Source organism: Harpia harpyja, chromosome 20, assembly GCF_026419915.1.
Source record: "Harpia harpyja isolate bHarHar1 chromosome 20, bHarHar1 primary haplotype, whole genome shotgun sequence".
Taxonomy (NCBI): domain Eukaryota; kingdom Metazoa; phylum Chordata; class Aves; order Accipitriformes; family Accipitridae; genus Harpia; species Harpia harpyja.
This window is the reverse complement of record NC_068959.1, coordinates 5,860,498-5,874,839: the sequence shown is the minus strand read 5'-3', so window position 1 is coordinate 5,874,839 and position 14,342 is coordinate 5,860,498. Positions and strand designations below refer to the sequence as shown.

General features: G+C 39.0%; 1 protein-coding gene across 2 annotated transcripts in view; it reads left to right on the top strand.

The window, feature by feature from the left end:
- The window catches only part of RASGEF1C (RasGEF domain family member 1C), an 86,825-nt gene extending 72,483 nt beyond the window's left edge, over positions 1-14,342 (top strand). For both annotated transcript variants that reach the window (XM_052771915.1, XM_052771916.1), the window contains exons 11-14: positions 2,360-2,455; positions 3,819-3,942; positions 5,967-6,039; positions 6,466-14,342. In XM_052771915.1, coding sequence (XP_052627875.1) covers positions 2,360-2,455; positions 3,819-3,942; positions 5,967-6,039; positions 6,466-6,490 — 318 coding nt within the window. In that variant the 3' untranslated portion in view covers positions 6,491-14,342. The remainder of the gene's footprint in view (positions 1-2,359; positions 2,456-3,818; positions 3,943-5,966; positions 6,040-6,465) is intronic.

Below are 14,342 nucleotides of genomic sequence, written 5' to 3'. Positions count from 1 at the left end.
CCTACAGAAATTTGGAAAACAAAACATACAGAGTAACGTATTTTTATTGGGGAAATAAATGGTGACCCGAAGACAGAAATCCCCTGGAAATGTGTAGAGAATTGGTATCCTAGGGTATGTCTTTGACGCCTTTTGGATGCAGATGAGAACAAGCTCTGCCCGTGCTCTGAGCTGACTGGTGGCTTTGTAGCTGTATTAGCATGGCATTGAGCCCACATTCTTATACCTTCCCTCTCAGCAAGGCTTTTCGTTTATGTTTAGTACCACTAATGATGGTGACCTAGCTCCCAGGCAGTGTGGAGCAGGGCAGAAGCAGCTCACATGTGCCTGCAAAAAATATGTAGACAGAACCTGGCAGTAATTTCTAGCTGGGGATCAGTATCTGGCTCCGGTTCTCTGTATCTTTCCACCTTATAAGACCACAGTGGTTACAGAGTTATCATCATTTTTGGTAGAAAACAGACTTCATCGACTGAATTGTATTCTTTACCTCAGGTTGATTGATCTGGTTTGGATAATATAAACAGGAATCCTGAAACACACTTAGCTCAGTTTGACTAAAAATTGTTCCACCTTACCCTGATAGGAGGGCTCAGGATTTTGGGGGTTTAGGCTGTGCTTTGTTTCCATTCCTATATTGTATCAGTGGGATGTATCAGGATAGTGCCAGTGGCTCTTGGAGCATCAGTCCAGGCTTTTTTATGGCTATCGCACTGACATTACAGAGTTTATCTATGGCTGTCCCATAAAAAAGCCAGCAGAGATGCAGATCTTTAGCAGTTTACTGCATGTGGTATTTTAGCTGAAACAGAAATTGGCTTCCATTTTCACAGCAAGAGTTGGTAGTGGCTTGTAGACTCCTTTCCTCAGTAAGCGTTTTCGCGTCTGTGACTTGCTTGCACTCACTGTTGCTTTGTGAAGGCTGTAGACTGGAAAATAACAGCTGCCAATCCTGTTCTAGGTCCATTTCATATCCCACTACAGCTGAGGTACAGCATGAGATGGACTAACAGTACGACATTAAATACTTAACTAAAGGATTGCTCCCTTGGCTGGTCTTGCACGCCATGAAGGCACTTTAACTTTGGTGCACACTTAACAAGCTACAGTTCAGTTAATTTACAAATAGGCCAGTGGAAACATTTGGACACTCTACCATGCAATGTGCTCTCCTTTAAGTTCATGGTGATTAAGTTTATACTTAGTGGCTTAAAAGACAGGTGTTGCTGCCACAGGAAAATGCTCACAGAGGTGGCTGCTGACCTTATAGCTCAAACGTTCCAAGTGGCCTTTTTCTGTCACAGTGCCACTGCTGGAGAGCTGGGTAGACTCAGATTTGAATATCGAATCCCAGAGCCCTGGGGGTCAGCTTTGTCATGGACTGGTCCTTTGTGTTATCTTTCTTTTCCCTTTGAGCTGTGACACAAGAGGACCTGGAGGGAGTCTGATCCACTCTGGGCCTCAGCTGATGTGCTGGGGATGCACCTCAGGAGCGCTGTTACTGGTTTCTGCTGTAGAACATCTGGCATCAAATTTATCCCTCCTGTAATTCCATTAATTTCAGGAGTCTTACCTAGAAGTAGACTTTTCCTATAGCAAATTATGACCTGACTCTGCTGGTTTAGAGAGAAAGCTTGGATCACTGCTATATGCCACTTTGCCCTGGATGATGCCCAGGGCTTATTTTGAGTGCTACAATGATCTCTCTGGCTACTGTTGGCAGTTTCCTGCCAACTAAATTAATATTTTCAATCCTACTGTCTGCAGGTTAATTTGGAGAAGCAGGTTGTACTAATCAGGCACCAGGAAGGAAGTTGCATGCCTCAAGAGGTAGCTATACATGGAGCTACTGAAAATGAAACGGCTCCTGATTAACTGTTTACACACAAGTCCTTGGTCATCAAATTTTATTCTGTCTTTCCTTGTTCAGGGACAATACTGGTTCTTTGGTTCCCAGCTGTCTTTAAATTGCTATTTGTGTATTCAACATCTTTGCTTACAAAGACCCAACAGAGAAGGGAAGAGTTCTGCAATTTTATTTTGCTCTTTGCTGTCTGATCGTGTCATCAGACAGTGATGCTGTTGATAATAAACTGGAATATTAGCGTTTTCTTAGTCATGTTATTCTGCTCAGTGAACGTTGTGTTCAGTTCATATTCATTTCAGCATACGTTCTCCTGGTGGCTGAAGGTGTCTCTATACCCTACTGCCCTTTTGTTTGCCTTTCACTGTACTGCTTTCTGTGTCGCACACTGAAAAGTTAGTATTTTTTTTTCTCCTCTCTCCTGATTGAGTTCTTCTTTCATGCAGAGAAAATACTGAATTGGAAAGATAATAGTTATGTCATTTCTCTTCACAGATTGTGATCCCCTTCTTCAGCCTATTGATCAAAGACATTTATTTTTTGAATGAAGGATGTGCTAATCGCCTTCCAAATGGACATGTCAACTTTGAAGTAAGATCTGAAAAATGTTTTTATCTATCCCATTCCGATAGCACTGTCTGAGACCGTTTGCCTCCAATTTCAGCGCAGACCAGCAAAGACTGAATATGCCAAAATGGACCATCTCAAGTAACTGCGTGAAGGTTAAACCAATCCCAGAATGTTTTTTAAAAGAATTAATATGTATGTTTTACATAAACATTACAAGCAGATCATCCTAACTTGCTTGATGTCGGTTGGCTGCTAGAAATATAGTGTCAGTAGTATAAATGACTATACTTATGGCTTGGAGAGGAAGACGACTTTTTCAGAAAACATGGAAAACTATTTTTCTTATATACACACATAAACAAGTCAGTATAAAATGTTTTACACTTTATCTGCCTTTTTAACCCTTTCTTATTTTTAATAAAGAGGTTTGGCAAAGTAAGACATAAATTACTTGTGGTCATTAAAGAAAAATTAGAATGCAAGCAGAATTACATATAGAGTACAGAATCACTGTGTCCATGAGGTAAATGTCATGCCGCTGATGTAAGGATTTGAATGTCTTATCCCCTGCCTGTAGGTTTTACACAGAAGAATTTCTATTAAATGCAGTAGAAGTATTTATATTCCCCCACAGCCCTGGCACTAGGCAGTATTAGTCATGTATTCTGAGTAACCCCAGTTCTCTGCTGGAGCGGATGGTTTTACACTAGTACAACTCGTTGCTAGTGGCAGTGTGCAGGCACTCAGGTGTTCTGCATTGTGCTATGCATTGTGATGGCTGTGTTCTTGCATTCTGGTGGAGGGGCAGGGATGAGGTGCTTCTGAAAGAACTGCCCAGTGTCAATGAGAAAATAGTTCTTGAGCTCTCAAATTCTTTGTAAATCATCTCTTCAGTGTCACTTGGGTTGCATTAAATTTCTCCTTCAGTTATTGGCATTGTGAGATAGTGAGTAATGCCTAAAACACTGAGCCTGGCATCGCCTTAAATTGTATCAGAACTGTTAGAAGGCCTAAAGAGTTGTGAGAAATTGGAGTCACTCCACTTTGTGTAATTTATATCTAATTTTGCTCCCTTCTGTTCCATCAATGTTTATGTCCTCTATTCCTAAATATACGTGTGTAACCCATAACTTTGTTCATGGATACATTTTCATTTAAGTACAAACTGAGACGGCTTGTAAGAAGAAACGTAGCACACACTTTCCTCTCTCTTTCTCCTGTAAATGAGCTGTGAAAAGGTACCCATCTAAAATATATGAGGGTCTTTTCTCCTAATGTCTTTGTGGTTGGCATGATGGATCCTGGATCCCAGTCTTCTGCTTGGATGTGTTTGTTTTAGTGAGATAATCTTACTGTATCTGAGTTTTATGGTTTTTGTTTACAGAAATTTCTGGAACTGGCTAAGCAAGTAGGAGAATTTATAACATGGAAGCAAGTGGAATGTCCCTTTGAACAAGACCCTAACATCATCCACTACTTGCATACTGCTCCCATTTTTACTGAAGATGGTAAGACTCTGTACAATCTCTTATCACCGAAAGTATGTCTCTTCATCATTACTAACACCCTGATCCATGCTTTGGTGACCTCTCTCACTGACCAGTCCTGATTCTTTCCTAGCTTTCCTGTCACACAGCTTGTGGTTTTGCAAATATAACCTTCTAGCTTGTGAAGCTGCTGCCCGATTGCTTTTCTCCTGTCCATAACTTCTCTATAAGGCACTGTCTAGGAAGTTGCCATTGTGGCCCTATTTTTGTAATCACAAAAAGAGGCCACACAACCATGTCGTGGACTGCTATGAGTGTCAGCTGTCCCTTAGCAACTCATTCTGTGATTGATGGAGCCAGAACTAATCTCTTCTGCAAACCAACACTGTCATCCCTTCAGTGAGCACAGCCCAGGGCAATGGTAGTCCAGCTGACCTCCTCTACTACAGCAAAGAAATACGTTATCTGCAGAAAAGAATTTTTAAGAAAATCTTTTCTAGTAATTAATTTAAGCTGTAGCTATGAAAGCCTTGTTCTGAAATTATTTCTCTGATTATCTTTTTATACTACTCTGTCCTCTTCAGTTTGGTATCCAGCATGTCAGACTGTGTCATTTCATATTGGTTTGTGTCAGTTGCCTCTTGGTACATTGTCACGCACAGAATTGTCTATAGCTATATTCCCATAAGCTATACTGGTGTTGGGTTTATTTTTTCTTGATTCTATAGGCAGTTTTCTGTACTAATCCAAGTTAATCAGACCAGACAGTTTTTATTTCACGGACTACTTCAGAACACAAAATACTGCTTCAAAAATCCTGCCTAAATCCTAAGAAGAATGACTGCCAAAATAGAATAATTAATGTGATTAAAGTAATACATATTGAAAGGAGATAGGATGGAGGCATTTGTTCTGGTTTTAGGCTCTAAAGGGACAGAAAGTGAAAGTCAAGGGTAGAAGTGCAGTTTTCAGGCTGCTGGACCAAAAAAGGATGACCTCAACCCACTAATTGTTTGCAGATTTTCTCTCTCATGCCCTCCCCTATATTCATACTGCTTTCATGAGATGCCCTTTGCAGAAGCCACAGCAGGCCTCCCCTGTTACCCAGGGGAAGTGCTGAGCAGAAAGACCTGCCCTGAGTAAAAGGTGGGAGAATATATTAGAGAGATGCAGCAGTGGTATGTGAAATGCAGCTGTACTATGCTTGTCACAGCATGGCAGAATAGCAGGCCAACACTTGAATATTAAAATGCAATTGAATTGTAGCACAGACTTGAATACTGAGATGATTCCAGCATTAAAGAATAAAGCATCGCTAAACAGTCAAATGAGGAAATGTGTGTGAATGCAAATCACAGCCTACTTAAAAAAAATTCTGTGAAGACAGTGAGATATTAATGCACCGCCAGCTTTTGCAGAGGAGACTCTACAGCCTAGACACATTTTGGTGTCATAAAATGCATCCTACAGTGCACAGTTTTGCAGAAAAAAAAGACCTGTTTATTTTCTTCTACTGTGTTCCCTCTCTGGTTTCTGTAACTCATTCTTACCTCGAGGGTGTTTTGTATCCATTTAAGATACCATGTCCCCATGAGCTTTAAAAAGATTGAGGAAGATAAGGTCGTGTGAAGTGATGGGAATATCCTTAATTTTAAAAAGTTTATTTGTTTAGCTGTCAGCTCTCATGGTCTCTCTTTTTTAATGTTCATATAACACTTTGGTAGCAGTGCTGTGATGGGGTAAATAGGCCCAAAGCTCTATATGCAAAACCAGAGACCATTTAACTGCTGAATATTGTTATAAGAAGGTCATGCTAACATATTTTAACTCTAGGCTTCTTTACTGTTCCATCAAAATGAACCTAACAGCTTTCCAAAGGTAGACATGTGAGCTAAACATCAGTGTCCTACTGATTACCAGCTACCTGGCAGACCATGAAGTTTTAAAGTCTCTCTTGCTGTGTGTTACAACATAGGACATAAGAGAATGCAGAGGGATAGGGGGTTACTGTTGCTGTTGGAATAACACATATTTACCTTTTCCAGGGTTGTATCTGGCTTCCTATGAAAGTGAAAGTCCGGAAAACCAGACAGAAAAAGACAGGTGGAAATCCTTAAGGTAACCACTCATTTTATCAGCTCATTTCTAAAGCACCTCCAAAATGCTGCACTGATAGTTAAAACTTGTCAAGTGCTGACATGTAAAATGTGACCTCTGATGGAGGTCTCTTCCACTTAAAGCTAATCTACAGAGCTGAGGCTGCACTGATAAAAGCTTATCGTAATCTCAAATTATCCACCATTTAAAGAATACCCTCCATTTGTGCATTTATAGAGTGCCGTACCCATGCAAAAGAGGCCTGGTGTAGATGAAAAATGCCCTAGGTTAACTGGATCTTCCTACAGTTTATATCTCTTATAAGAGATGTATAATGGTTTGGTATAAGTGAGAATCTGAAGAGAGTGATTTTAAAAAAAACAAAACCCAAACAACCCACCTTTATATTTGCTTTTTTTTCATTATTCTTATGTTTTAAATTTACAGATCCACTATTTTAGGAAAGACTTGAAGATTAAGAGATTATTGCAGTAGGTCAAGGAAGAGAAATCCACAAACATTTTGCACTACTGATTCCAAAGATGCCTGTTTGGGATTTAGACAATTTTTTTGTTTGAGTTTTTTGTTGGGTTTTTTGACTGCCTAACATGATGGATGAACTGGATTCATCCACTGAAATCAACAGAACTGTGTGCACAATGACGCTTTTCTAACTAAGACAGAGAGAGCAAGGACAAACAGACTATTTGTGGCTGTGCCCAAACTGCGTCAGGATCACTGTAACTTTTGCCTCTGAAGGAAAATGTAAGAAAATCAGGAGCATGGAGAACCATGGTACTGCAAAGGAGAATGGAAAAGTATAAAAAAAGGAAAGCAAAAAATACACATGAATATTTCAGAAGCAGGTGCTTCAGACAGCAGCTCTTTAAACCCTCTGAGGATTGTAAAATTAAATCAAACATGGACACAGCAGCAATCTGGTTAATTGCTGAATGAAGAAAGAAGAACTTAATCTTACATTAGCAGTCCCCCAGCCTTGTTGAACAAAGCACTGACTGCTACAGGTATAAGCTTCCAGCAGATGAAAACTGACATTGCTCGCTCATATGTATACACAGATGTCACATATAGACCACATCAGCATGGGACAGTTGTACAAACCCCATGAATTTTTACAGAGAACAATCTGAAGTATGGCTATTGCTTAGTTATTCTTCCCACCACTGTTGTTCCTTTTCTTACTGTGAATCTTGGCAGATCTGAGGAGGGCACAGAGTGTAGCCGGTATTGCTTAAAGACCCCCCCCCACATCTAAAGTTGAACTGAAGAAGCAAATGACTCTGGACTCAACTTACCTCTGTTTAATGTACGTAGTGTTTTCCCTAGTTTCGTTGATGCTGAGTTGCATCTTTTAGAAGGTTTTATCACACTTAAAGAAAAAAGATACTGCATTACCATTTGAAAAATGTATCAGGTTCCAATTAATACAGTACTGTTTATTTTGCAACATGATACTAAGAGGATGGGGGCAGTATTTGCTCTGAATTTGGGAACTACATGGTATGCTTTAAGAAGACAAAGGGTTTCAGACTAGAATGAATGCACTAAAGAATTTGTCATTCATGAGCAGATAACCATTTTTCTCTCTTTTTATTTTTAGGATCTAAACCATGTTCACCATTTCCTTACAAATAATATGAAGTAGTGACTATGTCTTGTGTTTAAAGTTGTACAATAATCAAGGTGCTACTGTAACACATATATTAAATGATAATGAACTATATGGATATTAGATTCAAAACTAAGCCCTAACAGTAGACTAGTTGTATGTGGAAGGAATGTTCCTACTTGCCCCAGAAAAGACCTCAAAAACCTTAAATTAAACCTAAATGCCACATGATATTGAACTTTGCATTTTATTGCTGACTTAATGCTGGCCTTTTCAGATGTTCCAGTCTTTCTCTGTCTGCAACAGAAGGACATAACCCTTTCTTTGAGATCAGTAATAGTTTCATTTCACTACAGAGTGATTCCAAGTGGCTGTGGTGTTTTGAAAAGTTAGTCTAATCACAAAACCTGGCTGTGTTGGCCTATGCATTTAGCCCGAAAACTGGAAATGTTCCTGACCTCTGCCAGCCCTCAGAAGTTCTCGAGGCCTGAGTGAGTTCTTGAAATGTGAGGCATTGGTGATCTAGTGTTTGAAGGCAGCTCTGACAATTGAGCTGATTCGGAGTCCAGCAGCCTGAGACGTGCTCTATGTGATATACTAAAGGTCTGTAGTGTCTGCAGTGCAGTTCTTATGTTGGGTTATGATCTGTGAAAACCTGTGCAGTCTGGATCATGGCCACCTGAATCCACTGCTCTTGCAATTGCTGAGATGAGCAGGACAGCTTCTTCTAGATTTGCATACGTAGGGGCTCAAGGCAGAACTTCAGTTCTCCTTTTCATATAGGTCTATCAGTGCATGAATTCAAGCAGAGAGAACATAAAAATGTCTTGTGTTTACTCAAGCTTTGTATGGAAGAACTAAGTGTAAGGATCGTACAACATCATTCCAGCCAGGGAATGATCACTATTCTGGTGATACTGTTAATATGCTGTTTGTTAATTTTTGTACGTGAGCTGAGAGCTATACAGAGAAACACACACACGAAGGCATTCCTTCAAGCAGAACTATTTCCAAAATGATGCTATTAAAAGCCTGTTAAATTCCAACCAAATTCAGAGCAATAACCATAAACATATCTACAACAATGCTAATGCTTAAGTGTGTTTGCTAAATGGTCATTTTTTTCTTAATATCTGCATCTTTTTAACAGGCACAGTGCGACTTCATAGTAGAAATGATTTTTTATTTATCTGAAACCCAATGTAGGTGGATGGGCCCTTTCTTAAAACCTGCTTTTTAAAATACAAATCCTCACTCCTTTTCTAATGAGCCAACAGAGGCTGGTACAGCTGAGATTTTAACACCCTGAAGATGAATCAAAATGTGATTTCTCATGATAATACTTTATGTTCTTGGGCACCTTCCATGAATTCAGGCAATTTTGTAAGTATGAGTTAAATTAGATCTCATAAAGTTTATCGCTCTTGCAAACTAAACCACTTTCATAGTCCAAAACTTTCAAACCTCGGTGCTTAAAATGGAAGCATAAAGGTCAGATGTAGGTAGGTATTAAGGGCTTAGTGGGACTTTCAGAAGCACCAAATTATCTTTAAGCCTTTATGTAGTCACACATTTAAAAGGTCTTTTTTCAGAGGTGCTAAACATCCTCATCTCTTGATGAACACTGAGGCAATTATTGCTTTATAGAGGTGCATGGCATGTTGATCTGTAGTACCTGATCTTCAGAGACACTGGCTGCTCTTTGCAAAGCGGCTTGGAGATGAGAGTACACAGCAACTTAAAATGAGAAGACAGCACTTTTAAAAAACAGACTTTACTAATCATAGCTTGTCTTCAGATAATTTCCTGGCTAAAATCCTATAGATTTAAACAGAAACAGTGTAAAGCCTTAAGTTACAGCTGTCAGTTGCATTTGTAATTCATATTTGGCCTAACTAGGGTGTAGAACTCCAGACAGGAGTGGTTAGCACCTTGCTTTACCAACAGGTTTTACAAAGCACAAGTACAACTGAAAACAAAGGATGACAATTTGGGGAATAGATTTCTTCCAAAAATGTATTAACATTACATGAAAATGAGAAAAAGAACCTCCAATAATTAATGTTTTCTTGCTATAAACGTGTAAAGAACTCCTACCATGCTGAAAAGAAAGCAATATCACTTAATACCAAGCACTAAGCCACTGTAAGGCATGTAGTCATTAGACTAACATCTAGACAAGTTACTAGTAGTAATGTCATGGCTTTCTAATTCCACTTTTTTCAGTGGATTCACCTCTCTGACAACTGCTTTGAACTAATGCTACACAGAGAACAGAGCAAAACTAGAGCTATAGGTCTATAGTGTTAGTATCAAAACCCTAAGCTAGTAAGATGTGAATATATGACACAGAGTCTTTCAGAAGCATTAACTTAGCTTCTGTGTATACAGCAATATGTTAAAAGACCCAAATATATGAAATCACTTCTGCACCTCCTCTAGTGTAATCAGAGTGGTAGCAAAAGTCCTATTTTTTCATTTCTTGAGTGTGCCATTCTGCAACGTGGAGCTAGATAAAAAGCCTAGTGAAAAACAATGAGGGAATTGCGTGCCTTCAGCTTGTGTTGAAGTCAGTAGGTGAACTTGCTCAATGCCTTTCAAAAGACACTTGATCATACAATCTTGCCCTCAATTTCACATCAGCGTCAATCGCATTACCTAATTAAAGGTGGATGAATGTAGGTCTGCTGGGCATGACTGAATTTTGCAGGCAAAAACTCTTGAAATGAGTCTAGCACACAAGAACCCTGTGCACCAGAGTATACTGAGTTTAGCATATCGTTATTCCTCTGTTAGGCAGTTAACACGATCCTGTCATACAGCTGGCTGGAAGCTCCCCATGCGGATAGAGGACATACAGATCTGGAAGCAAACTGTGATCCCAGCCACTGCCGAAACGGCACTTCAACAAAGTGTGGACATAGCTGCTAAAACACTTCAAATAAGAAACAATTTAAGCATAGAGATATTTTTCTCAGCTTGAAAATATTTTATGATGTGGTCAGTGGTGATAATTACTCAAAATCAAGCCAGTCCCTTACTGATACCTTGGTTACTTTGTCATGTTTTGTTGCAATAGTTTGCGCACCTTTTGTTAAAGCACATGAGTACTGGTTTGCACATGACTGTAAATCCAGTTTAGAACAGAGCTCAGATTACTGAATATGTAATTGGAGTTATCAATAAAAAGACATGTTAGTAGAAAAGATATTGTTATGCATATCAGTATAAAAATGTTACACAGTTAACAGTATCTGGCCTAACAATGACTGTGTTCCATAGAATGAGACTGATCCCAAGCACAGCGACATGCCAGAGGAAAAACTGCAATTGATTTGGATGGGCTTTGGAGCAGTCCTACAGTTACTAACTATAGTAACAGTTTTAAGTTATTCATAGGGATTAAATTGCATTGACAACTGGTATAGTCCCTGCCCTTTATTTTGAGCCAGGTGCAACTCTCAGATGGGCAGGTTACACACAATAGGGTGAAAATCCAGCCTTAGCAAAAGTTTTCTTTGACATTGTTGAAGTTTCAGCAGCAAATTCAAGGACTAAATCTGATCCAATGTATTAATTCACGTCTGAGAGCAAAATTTGACTTTCTGGCTTTAAGCACCCTTTTTTCTTTTTAGACTGGTAGAAATTAGCCTTACTGTCTCAGGTGTCTCTTTCACTGGAAATTAAAACCCCTTTGATTGTGAACTGATTATTTCCATTGTTGTAATTGCAGAATGGGATTAAGGAGTGACAAGGAAACAGGGAAAAGCCCCTTTGTCGCTGCTTAGAGGCTCAACTGTGGGCCAAAGACTCTCTTTTCTTTTGTCCTTTTTAACATTATCTGTTGAGTGAAATTACCTCAGTAGTTGGTGCAGGGCATTATTGAACTGTGGCTGGGGAACAGCGCACACATATCTGGTGTCCATATGGCAGCACATACACTAACAGGGGGATGCAGAGGTGATTAGATGATCCTGTACAAAGCTGACATGCAAATTCATATCTAAGCCTGTACTCTTAGGTTTCTGATGCTGGGACACATCCCTTTTAAAGGTAGGAAGCTCTTGGAAGTTCACCTCGGGCAAAACCTACTTCCTTATCCATCCAACAGAATGAGTACAAGAAAATTCTTTGAACTAAAAGAAGTTCCTCTAGAGGACTTGAAACAGTGAGGAATTTGTTACTTAGTTGACAGAGATTTTAAGATCTAAGTAACATGGAAAAATAAGACCTTAAAAAAATTACGAGAAATACCTCGATGGTTGTTAACTTTCATATTTCACAGCATGGCAGCAGAGTGGAACAAGATACCTGTGCATATTTTCCTATTAATATCAATAGCAGCTGGGCAGGCTAAGGCGGGAGAGAATACAGTGAAATACTGATGCAGAAAGCTGTACCACTACTTTTGTTTTAATGTTGGGTATGTTGGAAAGAAAGCACACTGCCTTAGAGTGTGTCCCTTTCCCTGCAACCACTGTTAGCTGCTCTGTGGAACAGCTGAGCTCTGAGCTGAGCAGAGGAGGCAGCAAACCAGTTACCTTTTATTCGATGGAACAGATCTGGAGGCTAATCTGTTTTGTATTAATTTATTTTACAGTTCTTTTTGCATATTTTCAGATATGCAAAAAATACTAAATACATTAAGCTAATGCTCATACAAGGCATCACATCCTGCATTTTTACATTATGTAAGATGTAGATAAGAAGCTAATAGCTTGTATGGGTAGTATTTCATACACTCTGCACGGGTGCAAGACACTGAAACTTAGGCTATAACCTCAGCTACAGAAAAAAAGCTAAGTATGAGTAACTCCTGTATAGATCCCCTGCCTTGCACTGTGGCCAGGTGCAGACTGTAATGCTGTAAATGCAGAGTGGCTTAGACTGCTCACTCTTCCCTTGATGCCTTTCCCTCCACAGAAGCGGTATTTTGCTCCATAAACAGCTCTTGCAAAATGCCATAGGAACATTTTTCTAGTTCTCTGCCATACAAGGGCTCTATAATCATACTCCAGAGCTGTCAGAATAGAATAGGAGTCCTTCCCCCTTCATCCCTGTGGCCCTAAAACTGCCAACCCAGACTAGTACTGCAGTACAGCAATGTTCCCAGGCGTTCTTGAATGCAGAAGACTTAGAGTTCAGAGCTCATGAGTCCTATAAGTTAAATATCTGTACAGGAACTTCCTCCTAAAATGTGCAAAGCCCATTTAATGGACTTCTAACCAGAAAATTCCACAGTCCATCTACCTTTCAGAGAAATGTGATTTCCTCAGTGAACTGTTACTGGTCAGTATTACATCACTGCTTTCATTATTTAATTATGTTTCTAAAATTCCAGTGGTTTTGGAACATGTGATGGTTTCTTGATATTTGGCCCACGGGTAAACAGAGTTGAGAAAATGGGGGCTGTAGTCTGGACAGTTGACATCATATGTATTTCCATAACAGCCCAAGTTGGTTTATCACTTACGGTCTGTCCTCACCTTGAACTAGAAGGAATTGTTCCAATAGAAACTTCCTAATTATTAAAACTTAGTGAAAGATGCACACACAGAGCTATTAAATTCAAGTGTGTCAAGATATGATTCTTACAAATGTACAAGTACTTCCCTTAGGAGTCTGTCTGTAAAAAGACCATTGCTAGTATGCAACATAGATGGAAAATAAATTATCCTCTGGGTTTCAGAACTCTTAGCAAGTGTTCATCAGCTTATAAAGGTGAGAAATCTGAGTTTAATATTTTTTCACTTTTAGTGACAGTGACAGTACCAGCTGTCTTAAACCTAAACTCCAAGAACATACTATTCTAAAACATTTAGTCACAGACCTAAAAGCACAGAGTAAGAATGGTTAAGCAGAACTGTCCTTATTTTCAGATTGGGAAATTCAAAGGTTGAATGACACATCTAGGGTTGCCTGGGAAGCACGTCCTTTCAAAAAGTTACCCCATAAAAATATCCAAATTTTAGTTTCACATTTCTTCTGGTGTAACTCCTTTCTACAGCTGTGCTTAGAAAAATCAGAACTAAATTATCATTTTGGTTTTTAAAAAGAATCAAGCTAGGAAATAAATATGGATTAAAACTAGGTATATACTGATCACGTGAGCGATAGTAATGAGGAGCTGTGCTTTTCCTGTATCTTTTTCTTTAAATTAAGCAATTTCATGTTATAATTAGCATTTTCAGGTCAAATTGAAATTCCTCTGCCATCCATAATACTCAAACCATGTAGCTTTGTTAGAAGTCCTCAGAACAAATATCGACACTTTATTAATTGCACAGGCAGGAAACAGTAAAGTTACTTGAAAGTGGCTGTTATGATTTTGTGACTGTACATAGATCTTGCAAAATGTTAATGGTAATATGCATACTGTACCCCACATAAACACTGCAAGAATAGCATGGTCATTGTTACGCTTTATAGCTATTGTGGAAAATGTCTTAACCTGCATTCATGATTATAGTGCCCATCCTATTCCCATGCCTTTTTATACAGTTGTGGTAAGATTGTTACGAAATCCTTTTGTCAGTCATGTTCGAGCTAACTTACCTATGTATAGAATTTATATATTAAACCCCCTAATTTATACTGTGTTTTAACAGTTTGCCTGAACTGTCTATGGTTTCTAAATTTTGTAATGTGAGTGTCAAATAAGAATAATAATAAAAAAAAGGCTCAGCTGTGTGGA